A 27,493-nucleotide genomic window follows, 5' to 3' on the forward strand; every position below is an offset into this window, starting at 1 on the left:
TATGACAGATACATCTCTATGAAGAGGATAAAGACAGACAAACTCTACGTCTATGACAGATACATCTCTATGAAGAGGGATAAAGACAGACAGATACATCTCTATGAAGAGGGATAAAGACAGACATACTCTACGTCTATGACAGATACACCTCTATAAAGAGGGATAAAGACAGACAGATACATCTCTATGAAGAGGGATAAAGGTGACAAACAGGTGAATAACAGGTGAATAAGAGGTGACTAACAGGTGAATAACAGGTGACTAACAGGTTACTAACAGGTGAATAACAGGTGACTAACAGGTGACAAACAGGTGAATAACAGGTGAATAACAGGTGACTAACAGGTGACTAACAGGTGACTAACAGGTTACTAACAGGTGAATAACAGGTGACTAACAGGTGAATAACAGGTGAATAACAGGTGAATAACAGGTGACCAACAGGTAAATAACAGGTTACGAACAGGTGAATAAGAGGTGACTAACAGGTGGATAACAGGTGACTAACAGGTGACAAACAGGTGACAAACAGGTGACAAACAGGTGACAAACAGGTGACTAACAGGTGAATAAGAGGTGAATAAGAGGTGACTAACAGGTGAATAAGAGGTGAATAACAGGTGACAAACAGGTGAATAACAGGTGACAAACAGGTGACAAACAGGTGACTAACAGGTGAATAAGAGGTGAATAAGAGGTGACTAACAGGTGACTAACAGGTGACTAACAGGTGAATAAGAGGTGACTAACAGGTGAATAACAGGTGACTAACAGGTGAATAACAGGTGACTAACAGGTGAATAACAGGTGAATAAGAGGTGACTAACAGGTGAATAACAGGTGAATAAGAGGTGACTAACAGGTGAATAACAGGTGAATAACAGGTGAATAAGAGGTGACTAACAGGTGAATAACAGGTGAATAACAGGTGACTAACAGGTGAATAACAGGTGACCAACAGGTGACCAACAGGTGAATAACAGGTGAATAACAGGTGACTAACAGGTGACTAACAGGTGAATAACAGGTGAATAACAGGTGACTAACAGGTGACTAACAGTTGAATAACAGGTGACTAACAGGTGAATAACTGGTAACTAACAGGTGAATAACAGGTGAATAAGAGGTGACAAACAGGTGAATAACAGGTGACCAACAGGTGACCAACAGGTGAATAACAGGTGAATAACAGGTGACTAACAGGTGACTAACAGGTGAATAACAGGTGAATAACAGGTGACTAACAGGTGAATAACAGGTGACTAACAGGTGACAAACAGGTGACAAACAGGTGACAAACAGGTGACAAACAGGTGACTAACAGGTGAATAACAGGTGAATAAGAGGTGACTAACAGGTGGATAACAGGTGAATAACAGGTGACTAACAGGTGAATAACAGGTGAATAACAGGTGACTAACAGGTGAATAACAGGTGAATAACAGGTGACAAACAGGTGACAAACAGGTGACTAACAGGTGACTAACAGGTGAATAAGAGGTGACAAACAGGTGGATAACAGGTGAATAAGAGGTGACAAACAGGTGAATAACAGGTGAATAACAGGTGACTAACAGGTGACCAACAGGTGAATAAGAGGTGACAAACAGGTGACAAACAGGTGACAAACAGGTGGATAACAGGTGAATAACAGGTGAATAACAGGTGACCAACAGGTGAATAAGAGGTGACCAACAGGTGAATAACAGATGACCAACAGGTGGATAACAGGTTACTAACAGGTGAATAAGAGGTTACTAACAGGTGAATAAGAGGTGACTAACAGGTGAATAACAGGTTACTAACAGGTGAATAACAGGTGACCAACAGGTGGATAACAGGTGAATAACAGGTGAATAAGAGGTGAATAACAGGTGACCAACAGGTGACCAACAGGTGAATAACAGGTGAATAACAGGTGACAAACAGGTGAATAACAGGTGAATAACAGGTTACTAACAGGTGACAAACAGGTGAATAACAGGTGAATAAGAGGTGACTAACAGGTGAATAAGAGGTGAATAACAGGTTACTAACAGGTGAATAACAGGTTACTAACAGGTTACTAACAGGTGACTAACAGGTGAATAACAGGTGACAAACAGGTGAGTAACAGGTGGATAACAGGTGAATAAGAGGTGACAAACAGGTGAATAAGAGGTGAATAACAGGTTACTAACAGGTGACAAACAGGTGACTAACAGGTGAATAACAGGTGACAAACAGGTGAATAACAGGTGAATAAGAGGTGACTAACAGGTGAATAAGAGGTGACTAACAGGTGAATAAGAGGTGACTAACAGGTGAATAACAGGTGAATAAGAGGTGACTAACAGGTGAATAACAGGTGAATAAGAGGTGACTAACAGGTGAATAACAGGTGAATAACAGGTGAATAAGAGGTGACTAACAGGTGAATAACAGGTGAATAACAGGTGACTAACAGGTGACTAACAGGTGAATAACAGGTGACTAACAGGTGAATAACAGGTGAATAACAGGTGAATAAGAGGTGACTAACAGGTGAATAACAGGTGAATAACAGGTGACTAACAGGTGAATAACAGGTGACTAACAGGTGACAAACAGGTGACAAACAGGTGACAAACAGGTGACAAACAGGTGACTAACAGGTGAATAAGAGGTGAATAAGAGGTGACTAACAGGTGAATAACAGGTGAATAACAGGTGACTAACAGGTGAATAAGAGGTGACTAACAGGTGACTAACAGGTGACTAACAGGTGACAAACAGGTGACAAACAGGTGACAAACAGGTGACTAACAGGTGAATAAGAGGTGAATAAGAGGTGACTAACAGGTGGATAAGAGGTGAATAACAGGTGACTAACAGGTGACTAACAGGTGAATAAGAGGTGAATAACAGGTTACGAACAGGTGAATAACAGGTGAATAACAGGTGAATAACAGGTGACTAACAGGTGACAAACAGGTGGATAACAGGTGAATAACAGGTGAATAACAGGTGACCAACAGGTGAATAAGAGGTGACCAACAGGTGAATAACAGGTGACTAACAGGTGAATAACAGGTGACCAACAGGTGAATAACAGGTGACTAACAGGTGACAAACAGGTGACTAACAGGTGAATAAGAGGTGACTAACAGGTGAATAACAGGTGACTAACAGGTGAATAACAGGTGAATAACAGGTGAATAACAGGTGACCAACAGGTAAATAACAGGTTACTAACAGGTGAATAAGAGGTGACTAACAGGTGAATAAGAGGTGACAAACAGGTGAATAACAGGTTACTAACAGGTGACAAACAGGTGGATAACGGGTGACAAACAGGTGAATAACAGGTGACTAACAGGTGACCAACAGGTGAATAACAGGTTACTAACAGGTGAATAACAGGTTACTAACAGGTTACTAACAGGTGACTAACAGGTGAATAACAGGTGACAAACAGGTGAGTAACAGGTGAATAACAGGTGAATAAGAGGTGGCTAACAGGTGAATAAGAGGTGAATAAGAGGTGACCAACAGGTGGATAACAGGTGACAAACAGGTGAATAACAGGTGAATAACAGGTTACTAACAGGTGAATAACAGGTGACCAACAGGTGAATAACAGGTTACTAATAGGTGAATAACAGGTTACAAACAGGTGACAAACAGGTGACTAACAGGTGACAAACAGGTGAATAACAGGTGACTAACAGGTGACAAACAGGTGACTAACAGGTGAATAACAGGTGACAATCAGGTGAATAACAGGTGAATAACAGGTGACCAACAGGTGAATAACAGGTTACTAACAGGTGAATAACAGGTTACTAACAGGTGAATAACAGGTTACTAACAGGTGAATAACAGGTGACTAACAGGTGAATAACAGGTGACCAACAGGTGAATAACAGGTGACAAACAGGTGAATAACAGGTGAATAACAGGTGACTAACAGGTGAATAACAGGTGACTAACAGGTGAATAACAGGTGAATAACAGGTGACCAACAGGTAAATAACAGGTTACTAACAGGTGAATAAGAGGTGACTAACAGGTGAATAAGAGGTGACAAACAGGTGAATAACAGGTTACTAACAGGTGACAAACAGGTGGATAACAGGTGACAAACAGGTGAATAACAGGTGAATAACAGGTGACCAACAGGTGAATAACAGGTTACTAACAGGTGAATAACAGGTTACTAACAGGTGAATAACAGGTTACTAACAGGTGAATAACAGGTGACCAACAGGTGAATAACAGGTTACTAACAGGTGAATAACAGGTTACTAACAGGTGAATAACAGGTTACTAACAGGTGAATAACAGGTGACCAACAGGTGAATAACAGGTTACTAATAGGTGAATAACAGGTTACAAACAGGTGACAAACAGGTGACTAACAGGTGACAAACAGGTGAATAACAGGTGACTAACAGGTGACAAACAGGTGACTAACAGGTGAATAACAGGTGACAATCAGGTGAATAACAGGTGAATAACAGGTGACTAACAGGTGAATAACAGGTGACAAACAGGTTACTAACAGGTGAATAACAGGTTACTAACAGGTGAATAAGAGGTGACTAACAGGTGGATAACAGGTGAATAACAGGTGAATAACAGGTGAATAACAGGTGAATAACAGGTGAATAACAGGTGAATAACAGGTGACAAACAGGTGAATAACAGGTGAATGAGAGGTGACTAACAGGTGAATAACAGGTGAATAAGAGGTGACTAACAGGTGAATAAGAGGTGAATAACAGGTTACTAACAGGTGAATAACAGGTTACTAACAGGTGACAAACAGGTGACTTACAGGTGAATAACAGGTGAATAACAGGTGACTAACAGGTGACTAACAGGTGACAAACAGGTGAGAAACAGGTGGATAACAGGTGAATAACAGGTGAATAACAGGTGACAAACAGGTGAATAACAGGTGACAAACAGGTGACAAACAGATGACAAACAGGTGGATAACAGGTGAATAACAGGTGAATAACAGGTGAATAACAGGTGAATAACAGGTGACTAACAGGTGGATAACAGGTGAATAACAGGTGAATAACAGGTGAATAACAGGTGAATAACAGGTGAATAACAGGTGACCAACAGGTGGATAACAGGTTACTAACAGGTGAATAACAGGTGACCAACAGGTGAATAAGAGGTGAATAACAGGTTACTAACAGGTGAATAACAGGTTACTAACAGGTGACAAACAGGTGACTTACAGGTGAATAACAGGTGAATAACAGGTGACTAACAGGTGACTAACAGGTGACAAACAGGTGACAAACAGGTGGATAACAGGTGAATAACAGGTGAATAACAGGTGACAAACAGGTGAATAACAGGTGACAAACAGGTGACAAACAGATGACAAACAGGTGGATAACAGGTTACTAACAGGTGAATAACAGGTGAATAACAGGTGAATAACAGGTGACCAACAGGTGGATAACAGGTGAATAACAGGTGAATAACAGGTGACCAACAGGTGAATAACAGGTGAATAACAGGTGACCAACAGGTGAATAACAGGTGACTAACAGGTGAATAACAGGTGACCAACAGGTGAATAACAGGTGAATAACAGGTGACCAACAGGTGGATAACAGGTTACTAACAGGTGAATAACAGGTGACCAACAGGTGAATAAGAGGTGAATAACAGGTGAATAACAGGTGAATAACAGGTGACCAACAGGTGGATAACAGGTTACTAACAGGTGAATAACAGGTGACCAACAGGTGAATAAGAGGTGAATAACAGGTTACTAACAGGTGAATAACAGGTTACTAACAGGTGACAAACAGGTGACTTACAGGTGAATAACAGGTGAATAACAGGTGACTAACAGGTGACTAACAGGTGACAAACAGGTGACAAACAGGTGGATAACAGGTGAATAACAGGTGAATAACAGGTGACAAACAGGTGAATAACAGGTGACAAACAGGTGACAAACAGATGACAAACAGGTGGATAACAGGTGAATAACAGGTGAATAACAGGTGAATAACAGGTGACCAACAGGTGGATAACAGGTGAATAACAGGTGACCAACAGGTGACTAACAGGTGAATAACAGGTGAATAACAGGTGACCAACAGGTGGATAACAGGTTACTAACAGGTGAATAACAGGTGACCAACAGGTGAATAACAGGTGAATAACAGGTGACCAACAGGTGGATAACAGGTGAATAACAGGTGAATAAGAGGTTACTAACAGGTGAATAAGAGGTTACTAACAGGTGAATAACAGGTTACTAACAGGTGACAAACAGGTGACTTACAGGTGAATAACAGGTGAATAACAGGTGAATAACAGGTTACTAACAGGTGAATAACAGGTTACTAACAGGTGACAAACAGGTGACTTACAGGTGAATAACAGGTGAATAACAGGTGACTAACAGGTGACTAACAGGTGACAAACAGGTGACAAACAGGTGGATAACAGGTGAATAACAGGTGAATAACAGGTGAATAACAGGTGAATAACAGGTGACAAACAGGTGACAAACAGATGACAAACAGGTGGATAACAGGTGAATAACAGGTGAATAACAGGTGAATAACAGGTGAATAACAGGTGAATAACAGGTGAATAACAGGTGAATAACAGGTGACAAACAGGTGAATAACAGGTGAATAACAGGTGAATAACAGGTGACTAACAGGTGGATAACAGGTGAATAACAGGTGAATAACAGGTGACCAACAGGTGACTAACAGGTGAATAACAGGTGACAAACAGGTGAATAACAGGTTACTAACAGGTAAATAACAGGTGACCAACAGGTGAATAAGAGGTGACAAACAGGTGACAAACAGGTGACTAACAGGTGAATAACAGGTGAATAACAGGTTACTAACAGGTGAATAACAGGTGACCAACAGGTGAATAAGAGGTGAATAACAGGTTACTAACAGGTGAATAACAGGTTACTAACAGGTGACAAACAGGTGACTTACAGGTGAATAACAGGTGAATAACAGGTGACTAACAGGTGACTAACAGGTGACAAACAGGTGACAAACAGGTGGATAACAGGTGAATAACAGGTGAATAACAGGTGACAAACAGGTGAATAACAGGTGACAAACAGGTGACAAACAGATGACAAACAGGTGGATAACAGGTGAATAACAGGTGAATAACAGGTGAATAACAGGTGAATAACAGGTGACCAACAGGTGGATAACAGGTGAATAACAGGTGAATAACAGGTGAATAACAGGTGAATAACAGGTGAATAACAGGTGACCAACAGGTGGATAACAGGTTACTAACAGGTGAATAACAGGTGACCAACAGGTGAATAACAGGTGAATAACAGGTGACCAACAGGTGGATAACAGGTTACTAACAGGTGAATAAGAGGTTACTAACAGGTGAATAAGAGGTTACTAACAGGTGAATAACAGGTGAATAAGAGGTGACAAACAGGTGGATAACAGGTGACCAACAGGTGGATAACAGGTGAATAACAGGTGACCAACAGGTGGATAACAGGTTACTAACAGGTGAATAAGAGGTTACTAACAGGTGAATAAGAGGTTACTAACAGGTGAATAACAGGTGAATAAGAGGTGACAAACAGGTGGATAACAAGTGACAAACAGGTGAATAACAGGTGACTAACAGGTGAATAACAGGTGACCAACAGGTGAATAACAGGTGAATAACAGGTGACCAACAGGTGGATAACAGGTTACTAACAGGTGAATAAGAGGTTACTAACAGGTGAATAAGAGGTTACTAACAGGTGAATAACAGGTGAATAAGAGGTGACAAACAGGTGGATAACAAGTGACAAACAGGTGAATAACAGGTGACTAACAGGTGAATAAGAGGTGACTAACAGGTGAATAACAGGTGACAAACAGGTGAATAACAGGTGACTAACAGGTGATTAAGAGGTGACTAACAGGTGAATAACAGGTGACAAACGGGTGAATAACAGGTGACAAATAGGTGAATAACAGGTGACAAACAGGTGAATAACAGGTGACTAACAGGTGAATAACAGGTGAATAAGAGGTGACTAACAGGTGAATAACAGGTGAATAACAGGTGACAAACAGGTGAATAACAGGTGACTAACAGGTGAATAACATGTGAATAACAGGTGAATAAGAGGTGACTAACAGGTGAATAACAGGTGAATAACAGGCGAATAACAGGTGACTAACAGGTGGATAACAGGTGAATAACAGGTGACCAACAGGTGGATAACAGGTGAATAACAGGTGACCAACAGGTGAATAACAGGTTACTAACAGGTGAATAACAGGTGAATAACAGGTTACTAACAGGTGGATAACAGGTGAATAACAGGTGAATAACAGGTGACCAACAAGTGGATAACAGGTGAATAACAGGTGACCAACAGGTGAATAACAGGTTACTAACAGGTGAATAACAGGTGAATAACAGGTTACTAACAGGTGACTAACAGGTGAATAACAGGTGAATAACAGGTGACCAACAGGTGGATAACAGGTGAATAACAGGTGACCAACAGGTGACTAACAGGTGACTAACAGGTGACCAACAGGTTACTAACAGGTGAATAAGAGGTTACTAACAGGTGACCAACAGGTTACTAACAGGTAAATAACAGGTAAATAACAGGTGACAAACAGGTGACCAACAGGTGGATAACAGGTGAATAACAGGTGAATAACAGGTGAATAACAGGTTACTAACAGGTGAATAAGAGGTGACTTAACAGGTGGATAACAGGTGAATAAGAGGTGACAAACAGGTGAATAACAGGTGACTAACAGGTGAATAACAGGTGAATAACAGGTGACCAACAGGTGGATAACAGGTGGATAACAGGTTACTAACAGGTGAATAACAGGTGACCAACAGGTGAATAACAGGTGAATAAGAGGTGACTAACAGGTGAATAACAGGTGACCAACAGGTGAATAACAGGTGACCAACAGGTGGATAACAGGTTACTAACAGGTGAATAAGAGGTTACTAACAGGTGAATAAGAGGTGACTAACAGGTGAATAACAGGTGAATAAGAGGTGAATAACAGGTGAATAAGAGGTGAATAACAGGTGAATAAGAGGTGAATAACAGGTGAATAACAGGTGACTAACAGGTGACTAACAGGTGAATAACAGGTTACTAACAGGTGACCAACAGGTTACTAACAGGTGAATAACAGGTTACTAACAGGTGACCAACAGGTTACTAACAGGTAAATAACAGGTAAATAACAGGTAAATAACAGGTGACCAACAGGTTACTAACAGGTAAATAACAGGTGAATAACAGGTGACCAACAGGTGAATAACAGGTTACTAATAGGTGAATAACAGGTGACTAACAGGTGACTAACAGGTGACCAACAGGTTACTAACAGGTGAATAACAGGTTACTAACAGGTGACCAACAGGTTACTAACAGGTAAATAACAGGTGACAAACAGGTGACCAACAGGTTACTAACAGGTGACCAACAGGTTACTAACAGGTGAATAACAGGTTACTAACAGGTGACCAACAGGTTACTAACAGGTGAATAACAGGTGACCAACAGGTGACCAACAGGTGAATAAGAGGTGACTAACAGGTGACAAACAGGTGACAAACAGGTGGATAACAGGTGGATAACAGGTGAATAACAGGTGACAAACAGGTGAATAACAGGTGACAAACAGGTGACAAACAGGTGACAAACAGGTGGATAACAGGTGAATAACAGGTGAATAACAGGTGAATAACAGGTGAATAACAGGTGAATAACAGGTGAATAACAGGTGACCAACAGGTGGATAACAGGTTACTAACAGGTGAATAACAGGTGAATAACAGGTGAATAACAGGTGAATAACAGGTGAATAACAGGTGAATAAGAGGTGACTAACAGGTGAATAACAGGTGACCAACAGGTGAATAACAGGTGAATAACAGGTGACCAACAGGTGAATAACAGGTGAATAACAGGTGAATAAGAGGTGAATAACAGGTGAATAAGAGGTGAATAACAGGTGAATAAGAGGTGACCAACAGGTGGATAACAGGTGACAAACAGGTGACAAACAGGTGACTAACAGGTGAATAAGAGGTGACTAACAGGTGAATAACAGGTGAATAACAGGCGAATAACAGGTGACCAACAGGTGAATAACAGGTTACTAACAGGTGAATAAGAGGTTACTAACAGGTGAATAAGAGGTTACTAACAGGTGAATAACAGGTTACTAACAGGTGAATAACAGGTGACCAACAGGTGAATAACAGGTTACTAACAGGTGAATAACAGGTTACTAACAGGTGACAAACAGGTGGATAACAGGTGACAAACAGGTGACTAACAGGTGAATAACAGGTTACTAACAGGTGACCAACAGGTGAATAACAGGTTACTAACAGGTGACAAACAGGTGGATAACAGGTGACAAACAGGTGACCAACAGGTTACTAACAGGTGACCAACAGGTTACTAACAGGTGAATAACAGGTTACTAACAGGTGACCAACAGGTTACTAACAGGTGACCAACAGGTGACCAACAGGTGAATAAGAGGTGACTAACAGGTGACAAAAGGTGACAAACAGGTGACAAACAGGTGGATAACAGGTGAATAACAGGTGACTAACAGGTGACAAACAGGTGAATAACAGGTGACAAACAGGTGACAAACAGATGACAAACAGGTGGATAACAGGTGAATAACAGGTGAATAACAGGTGGATAACAGGTGAATAACAGGTGAATAACAGGTGAATAACAGGTGAATAACAGGTGGATAACAGGTGAATAACAGGTGAATAACAGGTGAATAACAGGTGACAAACAGGTGACAAACAGATGACAAACAGGTGGATAACAGGTGAATAACAGGTGAATAACAGGTGGATAACAGGTGGATAACAGGTGAATAACAGGTGAATAACAGGTGAATAACAGGTGAATAACAGGTGAACAACAGGTGGATAACAGGTTACTAACAGGTGAATAACAGGTGAATAACAGGTGACCAACAGGTGAATAACAGGTGAATAACAGGTGAATAAGAGGTGACTAACAGGTGAATAACAGGTGACCAACAGGTGGATAACAGGTTACTAACAGGTGAATAAGAGGTTACTAACAGGTGAATAAGAGGTGACTAACAGGTGAATAACAGGTGAATAAGAGGTGACTAACAGGTGAATAACAGGTGAATAAGAGGTGAATAACAGGTGAATAAGAGGTGAATAAGAGGTGAATAACAGGTGAATAAGAGGTGACCAACAGGTGGATAACAGGTGACAAACAGGTGACAAACAGGTGACTAACAGGTGAATAACAGGTGAATAAGAGGTGAATAACAGGTGAATAACAGGTGAATAACAGGAGAATAACAGGTGACCAACAGGTGAATAACAGGTTACTAACAGGTGAATAACAGGTTACTAACAGGTGAATAAGAGGTGACCAACAGGTGAATAACAGGTTACTAACAGGTGAATAACAGGTGACCAACAGGTGAATAACAGGTTACTAACAGGTGAATAACAGGTTACTAACAGGTGACAAACAGGTGACTAACAGGTGAATAACAGGTTACTAACAGGTGACCAACAGGTGAATAACAGGTTACTAACAGGTGACAAACAGGTGGATAACAGGTGACAAACAGGTGAATAACAGGTGAATAACAGGTGAATAAGAGGTGACTAACAGGTGAATAACAGGTGAATAACAGGTGACTAACAGGTGACTAACAGGTGAATAACAGGTGAATAACAGGTGAATAACAGGTGAATAACAGGTGAATAAGAGGTGACTAACAGGTGAATAAGAGGTGACTAACAGGTGAATAACAGGTGACAAACAGGTGAATAACAGGTGACTAACAGGTGAATAACATGTGAATAACAGGTGAATAAGAGGTGACTAACAGGTGAATAACAGGTGAATAACAGGTGAATAACAGGTGACTAACAGGTGGATAACAGGTGAATAACAGGTGACCAACAGGTGAATAACAGGTTACTAACAGGTGAATAACAGGTGAATAACAGGTGAATAACAGGTGAATAACAGGTGAATAACAGGTGACTAACAGGTGAATAACAGGTGAATAACAGGTGACCAACAGGTGAATAACAGGTGAATAACAGGTGAATAACAGGTGAATAACAGGTGAATAACAGGTTACTAACAGGTGAATAACAGGTGAATAACAGGTTACTAACAGGTGACTAACAGGTGAATAACAGGTGACCAACAGGTGGATAACAGGTGAATAACAGGTGACCAACAGGTGACTAACAGGTGACTAACAGGTGACTAACAGGTGAATAACAGGTTACTAACAGGTGAATAACAGGTTACTAACAGGTGAATAACAGGTGACCAACAGGTGAATAACAGGTTACTAATAGGTGAATAACAGGTGACTAACAGGTGACTAACAGGTGACCAACAGGTTACTAACAGGTGAATAACAGGTTACTAACAGGTGACCAACAGGTTACTAACAGGTTACTAACAGGTAAATAACAGGTAAATAACAGGTGACAAACAGGTGACCAACAGGTGGATAACAGGTGAATAACAGGTGAATAACAGGTGAATAAGAGGTGACTAACAGGTGAATAACAGGTGACAAACAGGTGACAAACATATGACAAACAGGTGGATAACAGGTGAATAACAGGTGAATAACAGGTGGATAACAGGTGACCAACAGGTGACTAACAGGTGAATAACAGGTGACTAACAGGTGACTAACAGGTGAATAACAGGTTACTAACAGGTTACTAACAGGTGAATAACAGGTTACTAACAGGTGAATAACAGGTGACCAACAGGTGAATAACAGGTTACTAATAGGTGAATAACAGGTGACTAACAGGTGACTGACAGGTGACCAACAGGTTACTAACAGGTGAATAACAGGTTACTAACAGGTGACCAACAGGTTACTAACAGGTCAATAACAGGTGACCAACAGGTGACCAACAGGTGAATAAGAGGTGACTAACAGGTGACAAACAGGTGACAAACAGGTGGATAACAGGTGAATAACAGGTGAATAACAGGTGGATAACAGGTGAATAACAGGTGAATAACAGGTGAATAACAGGTTACTAACAGGTGAATAAGAGGTGACTAACAGGTGACAAACAGGTGAATAACAGGTGACAAACAGGTGACAAACAGATGACAAACAGGTGGATAACAGGTGAATAACAGGTGAATAACAGGTGGATAACAGGTGGATAACAGGTGAATAACAGGTGAATAACAGGTGACAAACAGGTGACAAACAGATGACAAACAGGTGGATAACAGGTGAATAACAGGTGAATAACAGGTGGATAACAGGTGGATAACAGGTGAATAACAGGTGAATAACAGGTGAATAACAGGTGAATAACAGGTGAATAACAGGTGGATAACAGGTGAATAACAGGTGAATAACAGGTGACCAACAGGTGGATAACAGGTTACTAACAGGTGAATAACAGGTGACCAACAGGTGAATAACAGGTGAATAACAGGTGAATAAGAGGTGACTAACAGGTGAATAACAGGTGACCAACAGGTGAATAACAGGTGAATAACAGGTGAATAACAGGTGAATAAGAGGTGAATAACAGGTGAATAAGAGGTGACCAATAGGTGGATAACAGGTGACAAACAGGTGACTAACAGGTGAATAACAGGTGAATAAGAGGTGACTAACAGGTGAATAACAGGTGAATAACAGGCGAATAACAGGTGACCAACAGGTGAATAAGAGGTGACTAACAGGTGAATAACAGGTGACAAACACGTGAATAACAGGTGACAAACAGGTGAATAACAGGTGACAAACAGGTGAATAACAGGTGACTAACAGGTGAATAACAGGTGACTAACAGGTGAATAACAGGTGAATAACAGGTGAATAACAGGTGACAAACAGGTGAATAACAGGTGACTAACAGGTGAATAACATGTGAATAACAGGTGAATAAGAGGTGAATAAGAGGTGACTAACAGGTGAATAACAGGTGAATAACAGGCGAATAACAGGTGACTAACAGGTGGATAACAGGTGAATAACAGGTGACCAACAGGTGAATAACAGGTTACTAACAGGTTACTAACAGGTGAATAACAGGTTACTAACAGGTGAATAACAGGTGAATAACAGGTGACTAACAGGTGAATAACAGGTGAATAACAGGTGACCAACAGGTGGATAACAGGTGAATAACAGGTGAATAACAGGTGAATAACAGGTTACTAACAGGTGAATAACAGGTGAATAACAGGTGAATAACAGGTTACTAACAGGTGAATAACAGGTGAATAACAGGTGAATAACAGGTGACTAACAGGTGGATAACAGGTGAATAACAGGTGACAAACAGGTGAATAACAGGTGAATAACAGGTGAATAACAGGTGACTAACAGGTGAATAACAGGTGAATAACAGGTGAATAACAGGTGAATAACAGGTGACTAACAGGTGAATAACAGGTGACAAACAGGTGACAAACAGATGACAAACAGGTGGATAACAGGTGAATAACAGGTGAATAACAGGTGACCAACAGGTGAATAACAGGTGACAAACAGGTGAATAACAGGTGACAAACAGGTGACAAACAGATGACAAACAGGTGGATAACAGGTGAATAACAGGTGAATAACAGGTGACTAACAGGTGAATAACAGGTGACTAACAGGTGACTAACAGGTGACTAACAGGTGACTAACAGGTGACTAACAGGTTACTAACAGGTGAATAACAGGTTACTAACAGGTGAATAACAGGTGACCAACAGGTGACCAACAGGTTACTAATAGGTGAATAACAGGTGACTAACAGGTGACTAACAGGTGACCAACAGGTTACTAACAGGTGAATAACAGGTTACTAACAGGTGACCAACAGGTTACTAACAGCTAAATAACAGGTGACAAACAGGTGACCAACAGGTGGATAACAGGTGAATAAGAGGTGAATAACAGGTGGATAACAGGTGAATAACAGGTGAATAACAGGTTACTAACAGGTGAATAAGAGGTGACTAACAGGTGACAAACAGGTGAATAACAGGTGACAAACAGGTGACAAACAGATGACAAACAGGTGGATAACAGGTGAATAACAGGTGAATAACAGGTGGATAACAGGTGAAAAACAGGTGACAAACAGATGACAAACAGGTGGATAACAGGTGAATAACAGGTGAATAACAGGTGGATAACAGGTGAATAACAGGTGAATAACAGGTTACTAACAGGTGAATAACAGATGAATAACAGGTGGATAACAGGTGAAAAACAGGTGACAAACAGATGACAAACAGGTGGATAACAGGTGAATAACAGGTGAATAACAGGTGGATAACAGGTGAATAACAGGTGAATAACAGGTTACTAACAGGTGAATAAGAGGTGACTAACAGGTGACAAACAGGTGAATAACAGGTGACAAACAGGTGACAAACAGATGACAAACAGGTGGATAACAGGTGAATAACAGGTGAATAACAGGTGGATAACAGGTGAAAAACAGGTGACAAACAGATGACAAACAGGTGGATAACAGGTGAATAACAGGTGAATAACAGGTGGATAACAGGTGAATAACAGGTGAATAACAGGTTACTAACAGGTGAATAACAGGTGAATAACAGGTGGATAACAGGTGGATAACAGGTGAATAACAGGTGAATAACAGGTGACTAACAGGTGAATAACAGGTGACTAACAGGTGAATAACAGGTGAATAACAGGTGGATAACAGGTGACTAACAGGTGGATAACAGGTGAATAACAGGTGAATAACAGGTGAATAACAGGTGACTAACAGGTGGATAACAGGTGAATAACAGGTGAATAACAGGTGACTAACAGGTGGATAACAGGTGAATAACAGGTGAATAACAGGTGACCAACAGGTGGATAACAGGTTACTAACAGGTGAATAACAGGTGACCAACAGCTGAATAACAGGTGAATAACAGGTGAATAAGAGGTTACTAACAGGTGAATAAGAGGTGACTAACAGGTGAATAACAGGTGAATAAGAGGTGAATAACAGGTGAATAAGAGGTGAATAACAGGTGAATAAGAGGTGACCAACAGGTGGATAACAGGTGACAAACAGGTGACAAACAGGTGACTAACAGGTGAATAACAGGTGAATAAGAGGTGACTAACAGGTGACCAACAGGTGAATAACAGGTTACTAACAGGTGAATAACAGGTTACTAACAGGTGAATAAGAGGTGACCAACAGGTGAATAACAGGTTACTAACAGGTGAATAACAGGTTACTAACAGGTGACAAACAGGTGGATAACAGGTGACAAACAGGTGACTAACAGGTGAATAACAGGTTACTAACAGGTGACCAACAGGTGAATAACAGGTTACTAACAGGTGACAAACAGGTGGATAACAGGTGACCAACAGGTGAATAACAGGTTACTAACAGGTGAATAACAGGTTACTAACAGGTGACAAACAGGTGGATAACAGGTGACAAACAGGTGACTAACAGGTGAATAACAGGTTACTAACAGGTGACTAACAGGTGAATAACAGGTTACTAACAGGTGACAAACAGGTGGATAACAGGTGACAAACAGGTGAATAACAGGTGAATAACAGGTGAATAACAGGTGACTAACAGGTGAATAACAGGTGACAAACAGGTGAATAACAGGTGACAAACAGGTGAATAACAGGTGACAAACAGGTGAATAACAGGTGACTAACAGGTGAATAACAGGTGAATAAGAGGTGACTAACAGGTGAATAACAGGTGAATAACAGGTGAATAACAGGTGACAAACAGGTGAATAACAGGTGACTAACAGGTGAATAACATGTGAATAACAGGTGAATAAGAGGTGAATAAGAGGTGACTAACAGGTGAATAACAGGTGAATAACAGGCGAATAACAGGTGACTAACAGGTGGATAACAGGTGAATAACAGGTGACCAACAGGTGGATAACAGGTGAATAACAGGTGACCAACAGGTGAATAACAGGTTACTAACAGGTGAATAACAGGTGAATAACAGGTTACTAACAGGTGACTAACAGGTGAATAACAGGTGAATAACAGGTGACCAACAGGTGGATAACAGGTGAATAACAGGTGACCAACAGGTGACTAACAGGTGAATAACAGGTTACTAACAGGTGAATAACAGGTTACTAACAGGTGAATAACAGGTGACCAACAGGTGAATAACAGGTTACTAATAGGTGAATAACAGGTGACTAACAGGTGACTAACAGGTGACCAACAGGTTACTAACAGGTGAATAACAGGTTACTAACAGGTGACCAACAGGTTACTAACAGGTAAATAACAGGTAAATAACAGGTGACAAACAGGTGACCAACAGGTGGATAACAGGTGAATAACAGGTGAATAACAGGTGAATAAGAGGTGACTAACAGGTGAGAAACAGGTGAATAACAGGTGACTAACAGGTGAATAACATGTGAATAACAGGTGAATAACAGGTGAATAACAGGCGAATAACAGGTGACTAACAGGTGGATAACAGGTGAATAACAGGTGACCAACAGGTGGATAACAGGTGAATAACAGGTGACCAACAGGTGAATAACAGGTTACTAACAGGTGAATAACAGGTGAATAACAGGTTACTAACAGGTGGATAACAGGTGAATAACAGGTGACCAACAGGTGAATAACAGGTTACTAACAGGTGAATAACAGGTGAATAACAGGTTACTAACAGGTGACTAACAGGTGAATAACAGGTGAATAACAGGTGACCAACAGGTGGATAACAGGTGAATAACAGGTGACCAACAGGTGACTAACAGGTGACTAACAGGTGAATAACAGGTTGCTAACAGGTGAATTACAGGTTACTAACAGGTGAATAACAGGTGACCAACAGGTGAATAACAGGTTACTAATAGGTGAATAACAGGTGACTAACAGGTGACTAACAGGTGACAAACAGGTGACAAACAGGTGACAAACAGGTGACAAACAGGTGAATAACAGGTGAATAGCAGGTGAATAACAGGTGAATAACAGGTGAATAACAGGTGAATAACAGGTGAATAACAGGTGACTAACAGGTGGATAACAGGTGAATAACAGGTGAATAACAGGTGAATAACAGGTTACTAACAGGTGAATAAGAGGTGACTAACAGGTGGATAACAGGTGAATAAGAGGCTACTAACAGGTGAATAACAGGTTACTAACAGGTGACTAACAGGTGACTAACAGGTGACTAACAGGTGAATAACAGGTTACTAACAGGTGAATAACAGGTGACCAACAGGTGAATAACAGGTGAATAAGAGGTGACTAACAGGTGAATAACAGGTGACCAACAGGTGAATAACAGGTGACCAACAGGTGGATAACAGGTTACTAACAGGTGAATAACAGGTGACCAACAGGTGGATAACAGGTTACTAACAGGTGAATAACAGGTGACCAACAGGTGAATAACAGGTGAATAACAGGTGAATAAGAGGTGACCAACAGGTGGATAACAGGTGACAAACAGGTGACAAACAGGTGACTAACAGGTGAATAACAGGTGACCAACAGGTGAATAACAGGTTACTAATAGGTGAATAACAGGTGACTAACAGGTGACAAACAGGTTACTAACAGGTGACCAACAGGTTACTAACAGGTGAATAACAGGTGACTAACAGGTGACCAACAGGTGACAAACAGGTGACAAACAGGTGAATAACAGGTGAATAACAGGTGACAAACAGGTGACAAACAGGTGACAAACAGGTGAATAACAGGTGACAAACAGGTGAATAACAGGTGAATAACAGGTGACCAACAGGTGAATAACAGGTGAATAACAGGTGACCAACAGGTGACAAACAGGTGAATAACAGGTGACAAACAGGTGACTAACAGGTAACTAACAGGTAACTAACAGGTGACAAACAGGTGAATAACAGGTGACAAACAGGTGACAAACAGGTGACAAACAGGTGACAAACAGGTGACAAACAGGTGAATAACAGGTGAATAACAGGTGACAAACAGGTGAATAACAGGTGACCAACAGGTGAATAACAGGTGAATAACAGGTGACAAACAGGTGAATAACAGGTGACAAACAGGTGAATAACAGGTGAATAACAGGTGACCAACAGGTGAATAACAGGTGACTAACAGGTGAATAACAGGTGAATAACAGGTGAATAGCAGGTTATTAACAGGTGAATAACAGGTTACTAACAGGTGAATAACAGGTTACTAACAGGTGAATAACAGGTGACTAACAGGTGACTAACAGGTGAATAACAGGTGAACAAGAGGTGACCAACAGGTGAATAACAGGTGAATAACAGGTGAATAACAGGTGAATAACAGGTTACTAACAGGTGAATAACAGGTTACTAACAGGTGAATAACAGGTGACAAACAGGTGAATAACAGGTGACCAACAGGTTACTAACAGGTGAATAACAGGTTACTAACAGGTGAATAACAGGTTACTAACAGGTGAATAACAGGTGACTAACAGGTGACCAACAGGTGACAAACAGGTGACAAACAGGTGACAAACAGGTGAATAACAGGTGAATAACAGGTGACAAACAGGTGAATAACAGGTGACCAACAGGTGACTAACAGGTGAATAACAGGTGACCAACAGGTGACAAACAGGTGAATAACAGGTGACAAACAGGTGACTAACAGGTAACTAACAGGTGACAAACAGGTGACAAACAGGTGAATAACAGGTGAATAACAGGTGAATAACAGGTGACAAACAGGTGACAAACAGGTGACAAACAGGTGACAAACAGGTGACAAACAGGTGAATAACAGGTGAATAACAGGTGACAAACAGGTGAATAACAGGTGACCAACAGGTGAATAACAGGTGAATAACAGGTGACTAACAGGTGAATAACAGGTGACTAACAGGTGACTAACAGGTGACTAACAGGTGACTAACAGGTGACTAACAGGTTACTAACAGGTGACTAACAGGTGAATAACAGGTGAACAAGAGGTGACCAACAGGTGAATAACAGGTGAATAACAGGTGAATAACAGGCAATAAATAACACAATGAACAGATTGAAGAATGAGGAATCAGAAGTTTAACACGTTTTAAAGGTAGGTTAACCACCAAATGGAGGAGAGAGCAGGCTGCATATAGAGTAGGTCAGACATTTGGGATAAAAGACATATTCTGACAGTCTACCTTCCAACAGGTGTGGTCTGCGCCGCTGAAGGGCAGGTTTCAAACAACATGGCTCTTGCAGCAACCCTGAAATACAGACAGGAACAATTCAGTCCCATTTGCCTTATTATCTCTCAAATCTATATACCAATGGCCTGAAATCTCGTGCTAATTACATGTGAATGGGTGTGAATTATTTTATGTTCAAAAGGTTGTCTTGAGTCATTTTGACCCTGCACACAGGGGTAAGTGCACTTTCATTCAGAGCGGCCAGTGTTCCTCATTTTTGAGTGTGAAGTCACAGCATGTCTTATTGTCAAGTGTGAAGTCAGCGAAACGGCTTCAGCTACACAATAAGATACACAACAGGGGAGGCTTCCTTCCCTTCCGTTACCAGGCAGGCAAGAGGCCAGCCTTCCCTTCCCCTCCCCCTTCCTTCCCCTCCTCTGCCTTCCCCTCCAAGGTGACGACGCAGGAGAGGAGGCTTTACCCTACAGGACAACTGACGACACAGGAGAGGAGGCTTTACCCTACAGGACAACTGACGACACAGGAGAGGAGGCTTTACCCTACAGGACAACTGACGACACAGGAGAGGAGGATTTACCCTACAGGACAACTGACGACACAGGAGAGGAGGCTTTACCCTACAGGACAACTGACGACACAGGAGAGGAGGCTTTACCCTACAGGACAACTGACGACGCAGGAGAGGAGGCTTTACCCTACAGGACAACTGACGACACAGGAGAGGAGGCTTTACCCTACAGGACAACTGACGACACAGGAGAGGAGGCTTTACCCTACAGGACAACTGACGACACAGGAGAGGAGGCTTTACCCTACAGGACAACTGACGACACAGGAGAGGAGGCTTTACCCTACAGGACAACTGACGACACAGGAGAGGAGGATTTACCCTACAGGACAACTGACGACACAGGAGAGGAGGCTTTACCCTACAGGACAACTGACGACACAGGAGAGGAGGCTTTACCCTACAGGACAACTGACGACACAGGAGAGGAGGCTTTACCCTACAGGACAACTGACGACACAGGAGAGGAGGCTTTACCCTACAGGACAACTGACGACACAGGAGAGGAGGCTTTACCCTACAGGACAACTGACGACACAGGAGAGGAGGCTTTACCCTACAGGACAACTGACGACACAGGAGAGGAGGCTTTACCCTACAGGACAACTGACGACACAGGAGAGGAGGCTTTACCCTACAGGACAACTGACGACACAGGAGAGGAGGCTTTACCCTACAGGACAACTGACGACGCAGGAGAGGAGGCTTTACCCTACAGGACAACTGACGACACAGCAGAGGAGGATTTACCCTACAGGACAACTGACGACACAGGAGAGGAGGATTTACCCTACAGGACAACTGACGACGCAGGAGAGGAGGATTTACCCTACAGGACAACTGACGACACAGGAGAGGAGGCTTTACCCTACAGGACAACTGACGACACAGGAGAGGAGGATTTACCCTACAGGACAACTGACGACACAGCAGAGGAGGATTTACCCTACAGGACAACTGACGACACAGGAGAGGAGGCTTTACCCTACAGGACAACTGACGACGCAGGAGAGGAGGCTTTACCCTACAGGACAACTGACGACACAGGAGAGGAGGCTTTACCCTACAGGACAACTGACGACACAGGAGAGGAGGCTTTACCCTACAGGACAACTGACGACGCAGGAGAGGAGGCTTTACCCTACAGGACAACTGACGACACAGGAGAGGAGGCTTTACCCTACAGGACAACTGACGACACAGGAGAGGAGGCTTTATCCTACAGGACAACTGACGACACAGGAGAGGAGGCTTTACCCTACAGGACAACTGACGACACATGAGAGGAGGCTTTACCCTACAGGACAACTGACGACGCAGGAGAGGAGGCTTTACCCTACAGGACAATTGAAGACAGTCGAGAGGAGGCCGTTAGGAGGTGCCTGAGGAAGGCCCACAGCATCATCAGGGATGCCAACCACCTCAGCCACGAGCTGTTGTCTCCATGGGGCAGACGGTATCGAAGCATGAGGCTTGATATCAACAGGCTCTGACACAGTTTCAATGTACAAGCCATCAGACTGCTGAACACTTCCTGTGTCCCTCCCTGTGTCTCTCCCATGTCCTTCCCTGTGTCCCTCCCATGTCCTTCCCATGTCCTTCCCTGTGTCCCTCCCATGTCCCTCCCCGTGTCTCTCCCATGTCCCTCCCATGTCCCTCCCCGTGTCTCTCCCATGTCCTCCCCGTGTCTCTCCCATGTCCCTCCCATGTCCCTCCCATGTCCTTCCCTGTGTCCCTCCCATGTCCCTCCCGTGTCTCTCCCATGTCCCTCCCCGTGTCTCTCCCACGTCCTCCCATGTCCCTCTCCGTGTCTCTCCCATGTCCCCTCCCCGTATCCTCCCTGTGTCTCTCCCATATCTCTCCCCCGTATCCTCCCCATGTCCCTCCCCGTGTCTCTCCCCGTATCCTCCCCATGTCCCTCCCTGTGTCCTCCCATGTCTCTCCCCGTATCCTCCCATGTCCCTCCCTGTGTCCCTCACCGAGTCCCTCCCATGTCCTTCCCTGTGTCTCTCCCATGTCCCTCCCCGTGTCTCTCCCTGTGTCTCTCCCATGTCCCTCCCCGTGTCTCTCCCATGTCCTTCCCTGTGTCTCTCCCATGTCCCTCCCCGTGTCTCTCCCTGTGTCTCTCCCATGTCCCTCCCATGTCCTTCCCTGTGTCTCTCCCCGAGTCCCTCCCATGTCCCACCCCGTGTCTCTCCCATGTCCCTCCCAGTGTCCCTCCCATGTCCCTCCCCGTGTCCCTCCCATGTCCCTCCCCGTATCCTTCCAGTATCCCTCCCTGTTTCCCTCCCATGTCCCTCCCTGTGTCCCTCCCTGTGTCTCTCCCATGTCCCTCCCCGTGTCTGCCCCATGTCCCTCCCCGTGACTCTCCCATGTCCCTCCCCTGTCCCTCCCTGTGTCCCTCCCCGTGTCTCTCACATGTCCCTCCCCGTATCCTCCCTGTGTCCCTCCCATGTCCCTCCCCGTATCCTCCCTGTGTCCCTCCCCGTGTCTCTCCCATGTCCCTCCCCGTATCCTCCGTGTCCCTCCCCGTATCTCTCCCATGTCCCTCCCCGTATCCTCCTGTGTCCTTCCCGTGTCTCTCCCATGTCCCTCCCCGTATCCTCCCATGTCCCTCCCCGTGTCTCTCCAATGTCCCCCCCCCCGTATCCTTCCAGTGTCCCTCCCTGTGTCCCTTCCATGTCCCTCCATGTGTCCCTTCCATGTCCCTCCCCCGTATCCTCCCATGTCCCTCCCCGTATCTTCCCATGTCCCCCTCCCCGTGTCTCTCCCATGTCCCTCCCCGTATCTTCCCATGTCCTCCCGTATCTTCCCATGTCCCTCTCCGTGTCTCTCCCATGTCCCTCCCCGTATCCTCCTGTGTCGCTCCCATGTCCCTCCCTGTGTCCCTCCCTGTGTCCCTCCCCGTGTCTGCCCCGTGTCCCTCCCCGTGACTCTCCCATGTCCCCCGTATCCTTCCAGTGTCCTCCCCGTATCCTTCCATTGTCCCTCCCCGTATCCTTCCATTGTCCCTCCCTGTGTCCCTCCCATGTCCCTCCCCGTATCCTCCCATGTCCCTCCCCGTATCCTTCCATTGTCCCTCCCTGTGTCCCTCCCATGTCCCTCCCCCGTATCCTCCCGTGTCTCTCCCATGTCCCTCTCATATCTTCCCATGTCCCTCCCCGTGTCTCTCCCCGTATCTTCCCATGTCCCTCCCATGTCCCTCCCCGTATCTTCCCATGTCCCTCCCTGTATCTTCCCATGTCCCTCCCCGTGTCTCTCCCATGTCCCTCCCCCGTATCTTCCCATGTCCCTCCCATGTCCCTCCCCGTGTCTCTCCCATGTCCCTCCCCGTATCTTCCCATGTCCCTCCCATGTCCCTCCCCGTATCTTCCCATGTCCCTCCCCCGTATCTTCCCATGTGCCTCCCATGTCCCCTCCCCATGTCGCTCCCTGTGTCTCTCCCATGTCCCTCCCGTATCTTCCCATGTCCCTCCCATGTCCCTCCCCGTGTCTCTCCATGTCCCCTCCCCCCGTATCTTCCCAAGTCCCTCCCCACGTCCCTCCCCATGTCCCTCCCCGTGTCTCTCCCATGTCCCCTCCCCGTGTCTCTCCCATGTCCCTCCCCGTGTCTCTCCCATGTCCCTCCCCGTATCTTCCCATGTCCCTCCCCGTGTCTCTCCCATGTCCCTCCCCGTATCTTCCCATGTCCCTCCCCGTATCCTCCCTGTGTCTCTCCCATGTCCCTCCCCGTATCCTCCCGTGTCTCTCCCATGTCCATCCCCGTATCCCCCGTGTCCCTCCCCGTGTCTCTCCCATGTCCCTCCCCGTGTCTCTCCCATGTCCCTCCCGTGTCTCTCCCATGTCCCTCCCGTGTCTCTCCCATGTCCCTCCCAGTATCCCTCCCATGTCCCTCCCCGTGTCTCTCCCATGTCCCTCCCAGTGTCTCTCCCATTTCCCTCCCGTATCCTCCGTGTCCCTCCCCGTGTCTCTCCCATGTCCCTCCCCGTATCTCTCCCCGTGTCTCTCCCATGTCCCTCCCCGTGTCTCTCCCATGTCCCTCCCCGTATCCTCCGTGTCCCACCCCGTATCCTCCGTGTCCCTCCCCGTGTCTCTCCCATGTCCCTCCCCGTATCCTCCGTGTCCCTCCCCGTGTCCCTCCCATGTCCCTCCCCGTATCCTCCCGTGTCTCTCCCATGTCCATCCCCGTATCCCCCGTGTCCCTCCCCGTGTCTCTCCCATGTCCCTCCCCGTGTCTCTCCCATGTCCCTCCCCGTGTCTCTCCCATGTCCCTCCCCGTGTCTCTCCCATGTCCCTCCCAGTATCCCTCCCATGTCCCTCCCCGTGTCTCTCCCATGTCCCTCCCCGTGTCTCTCCCATGTCCCTCCCCGTGTCTCTCCCATGTCCCTCCCCCCGTGTCTCTCCCATGTCCCTCCCAGTATCCCTCCCATGTCCCTCCCCGTGTCTCTCCCATGTCCCTCCCCGTGTCTCTCCCATTTCCCTCCCGTATCCTCCGTGTCCCTCCCCGTGTCTCTCCCATGTCCCTCCCCGTATCTCTCCCGTGTCTCTCCCATGTCCCTCCCCGTGTCTCTCCCATGTCCCTCCCCGTATCCTCCGTGTCCCTCCCCGTATCCTCCGTGTCCCTCCCGTGTCTCTCCCATGTCCCTCCCGTATCCTCCGTGTCCCTCCCTGTGTCCCTCCCATGTCCCTCCCCGTGTCTCTCCCATGTCCCTCCCATGTCCCTCCCCGTGTCTCTCCCATGTCCCTCCCCGTGTCTCTCCCATGTCCCTCCCATGTCCTTCCCTGTGTCCCTCCCATGTCCCTCCCCGTGTCTCTCCCATGTCCCTCCCCGTGTCTCTCCCACGTCCCTCCCATGTCCCTCTCCGTGTCTCTCCCATGTCCCTCCCCGTATCCTCCCCATGTCCCTCCCCGTGTCTCTCCCCGTATCCTCCCCATGTCCCTCCCTGTGTCCTCCCATGTCTCTCCCCGTATCCTCCCATGTCCCTCCCTGTGTCCCTCACCGAGTCCCTCCCATGTCCTTCCCTGTGTCTCTCCCATGTCCCTCCCCGTGTCTCTCCTGTGTCTCTCCCATGTCCCTCCCCGTGTCTCTCCCATGTCCTTCCCTGTGTCTCTCCCATGTCCCCTCCCCGTGTCTCTCCCTGTGTCTCTCCCATGTCCCTCCCATGTCCTTCCCTGTGTCTCTCCCGAGTCCCACCCCGTGTCTCTCCCATGTTCCTCCCATGTCCCTCCCCGTGTCCCTCCCATGTCCCTCCCGTATCCTTCCAGTATCCCTCCCTGTTTCCCTCCCATGTCCCTCCCTGTATCCTCCCTGTGTCCCTCCCTGTGTCTCTCCCATGTCCCTCCCGTATCCTCCCCGTGTCTGCCCCATGTCCCTCCCCGTGACTCTCCCATGTCCCTCCCCTGTCCCTCCCTGTGTCCCTCCCCGTGTCTCTCACATGTCCCTCCCGTATCCTCCCTGTGTCCCTCCCATGTCCCTCCCCCGTGTCTCTCCCATGTCCCTCCCATATCCTCCCTGTGTCCCTCCACGTGTCTCTCCCATGTCCCTCCCGTATCCTCCGTGTCCCTTCCCGTGTCTCTCCCATGTCCCTCCCCGTATCCTCCCATGTCCCTCCCAGTGTCTCTCCAATGTCCCCCCCCGTATCCTTCCAGTGTCCCTCCCTGTGTCCTTCCATGTCCCTCCATGTGTCCCTTCCATGTCCCTCCCCGTATCCTTCCATTGTCCCTCCCTGTTTCCCTTCCATGTCCCTCCCCGTATCTTCCCATGTCCCTCTCCGTGTCTCTCCCATGTCCCTCCCCGTATCCTCCCTGTGTCGCTCCCATGTCCCTCCCTGTGTCCCTCCCTGTGTCCCTCCCCGTGTCTGCCCCGTGTCCATCCCCGTGACTCTCCCATGTCCCCCCCGTATCCTTCCAGTGTCCCTCCCCGTATCCTTCCATTGTCCCTCCCCGTATCCTTCCATTGTCCCTCCCTGTGTCCCTCCCATGTCCCTCCCCGTATCCTCCCATGTCCCTCCCGGTATCCTTCCATTGTCCCTCCCTGTGTCCCTCCCATGTCCCTCCCCGTATCCTCCCCGTGTCTCTCCCATATCTTCCCATGTCCCTCCCCGTGTCTCTCCCCGTATCTTCCCATGTCCCTCCCCGTACCTTCCCATGTCCCTCCCGTATCTTCCCATGTCCCTCCCCGTATCTTCCCATGTCCCTCCCATGTCCCTCCCCGTGTCTCTCCCATGTCCCCCCCGTATCTTCCCATGTCTCTCCATGTCCCTTCCCGTGTCTCTCCCTGTGTCTCTCCCATGTCCCTCCCATGTCCTTCCCTGTGTCTCTCCCGAGTCCCTCCCATGTCCCACCCCGTGTCTCTCCCATGTTCCTCCCAGTGTCCCTCCCCGTATCCTTCCAGTATCCCTCCCTGTTTCCCTCCCATGTCCCTCCCTGTATCCTCCCTGTGTCCCTCCCTGTGTCTCTCCCATGTCCCTCCCCGTATCCTCCCCGTGTCTGCCCCATGTCCCTCCCCCGTGACTCTCCCATGTCCCTCCCCTGTCCCTCCCTGTGTCCCTCCCCGTGTCTCTCACATGTCCCTCCCGTATCCTCCCTGTGTCCCTCCCATGTCCCTCCCCGTGTCTCTCCCATGTCCCTCCCCGTATCCTCCCTGTGTCCCTCCCCGTGTCTCTCCCATGTCCCTCCCCGTATCCTCCCTGTGTCCCTTCCCGT

At 45.8% G+C, this 27,493-nt stretch overlaps 1 protein-coding gene and 2 long non-coding RNA genes across 4 annotated transcripts in view; 2 read left to right on the forward strand and 1 right to left on the reverse strand.

Annotated features, from left to right (window-relative positions):
* Positions 1-310: 310 nt before the first annotated feature.
* LOC127916933 (uncharacterized) lies at positions 311-2,956 on the forward strand. Its single transcript, XR_008096634.1, has 3 exons — positions 311-579; positions 2,241-2,295; positions 2,857-2,956. It is a non-coding gene; the product is annotated as an uncharacterized LOC127916933 (long non-coding RNA).
* Positions 2,957-3,130: 174 nt separating this feature from the next.
* LOC127916934 (uncharacterized) lies at positions 3,131-6,761 on the forward strand. Of its 2 annotated transcripts, none has more exons than XR_008096635.1 (3): positions 3,131-3,175; positions 4,100-4,187; positions 6,707-6,761. It is a non-coding gene; the product is annotated as an uncharacterized LOC127916934 (long non-coding RNA). The 2 variants fall into 2 exon arrangements; XR_008096636.1 differs by lacking the exon at positions 3,131-3,175 and adding an exon at positions 3,934-3,978.
* Positions 6,762-20,207: 13,446 nt separating this feature from the next.
* The window catches only part of LOC127916932 (rho GTPase-activating protein 42-like), a gene marked incomplete at its 5' end in the record, with an annotated part of 65,405 nt that continues 58,119 nt past the window's right edge, over positions 20,208-27,493 (reverse strand). The window contains one exon of the mRNA XM_052500240.1: positions 20,208-20,277. Within this exon, the coding sequence (XP_052356200.1) occupies positions 20,208-20,277 (70 nt within the window). The remainder of the gene's footprint in view (positions 20,278-27,493) is intronic.

This window comes from Oncorhynchus keta, unplaced genomic scaffold, assembly GCF_023373465.1.
Source record: "Oncorhynchus keta strain PuntledgeMale-10-30-2019 unplaced genomic scaffold, Oket_V2 Un_contig_1012_pilon_pilon, whole genome shotgun sequence".
NCBI lineage: Eukaryota > Metazoa > Chordata > Actinopteri > Salmoniformes > Salmonidae > Oncorhynchus > Oncorhynchus keta.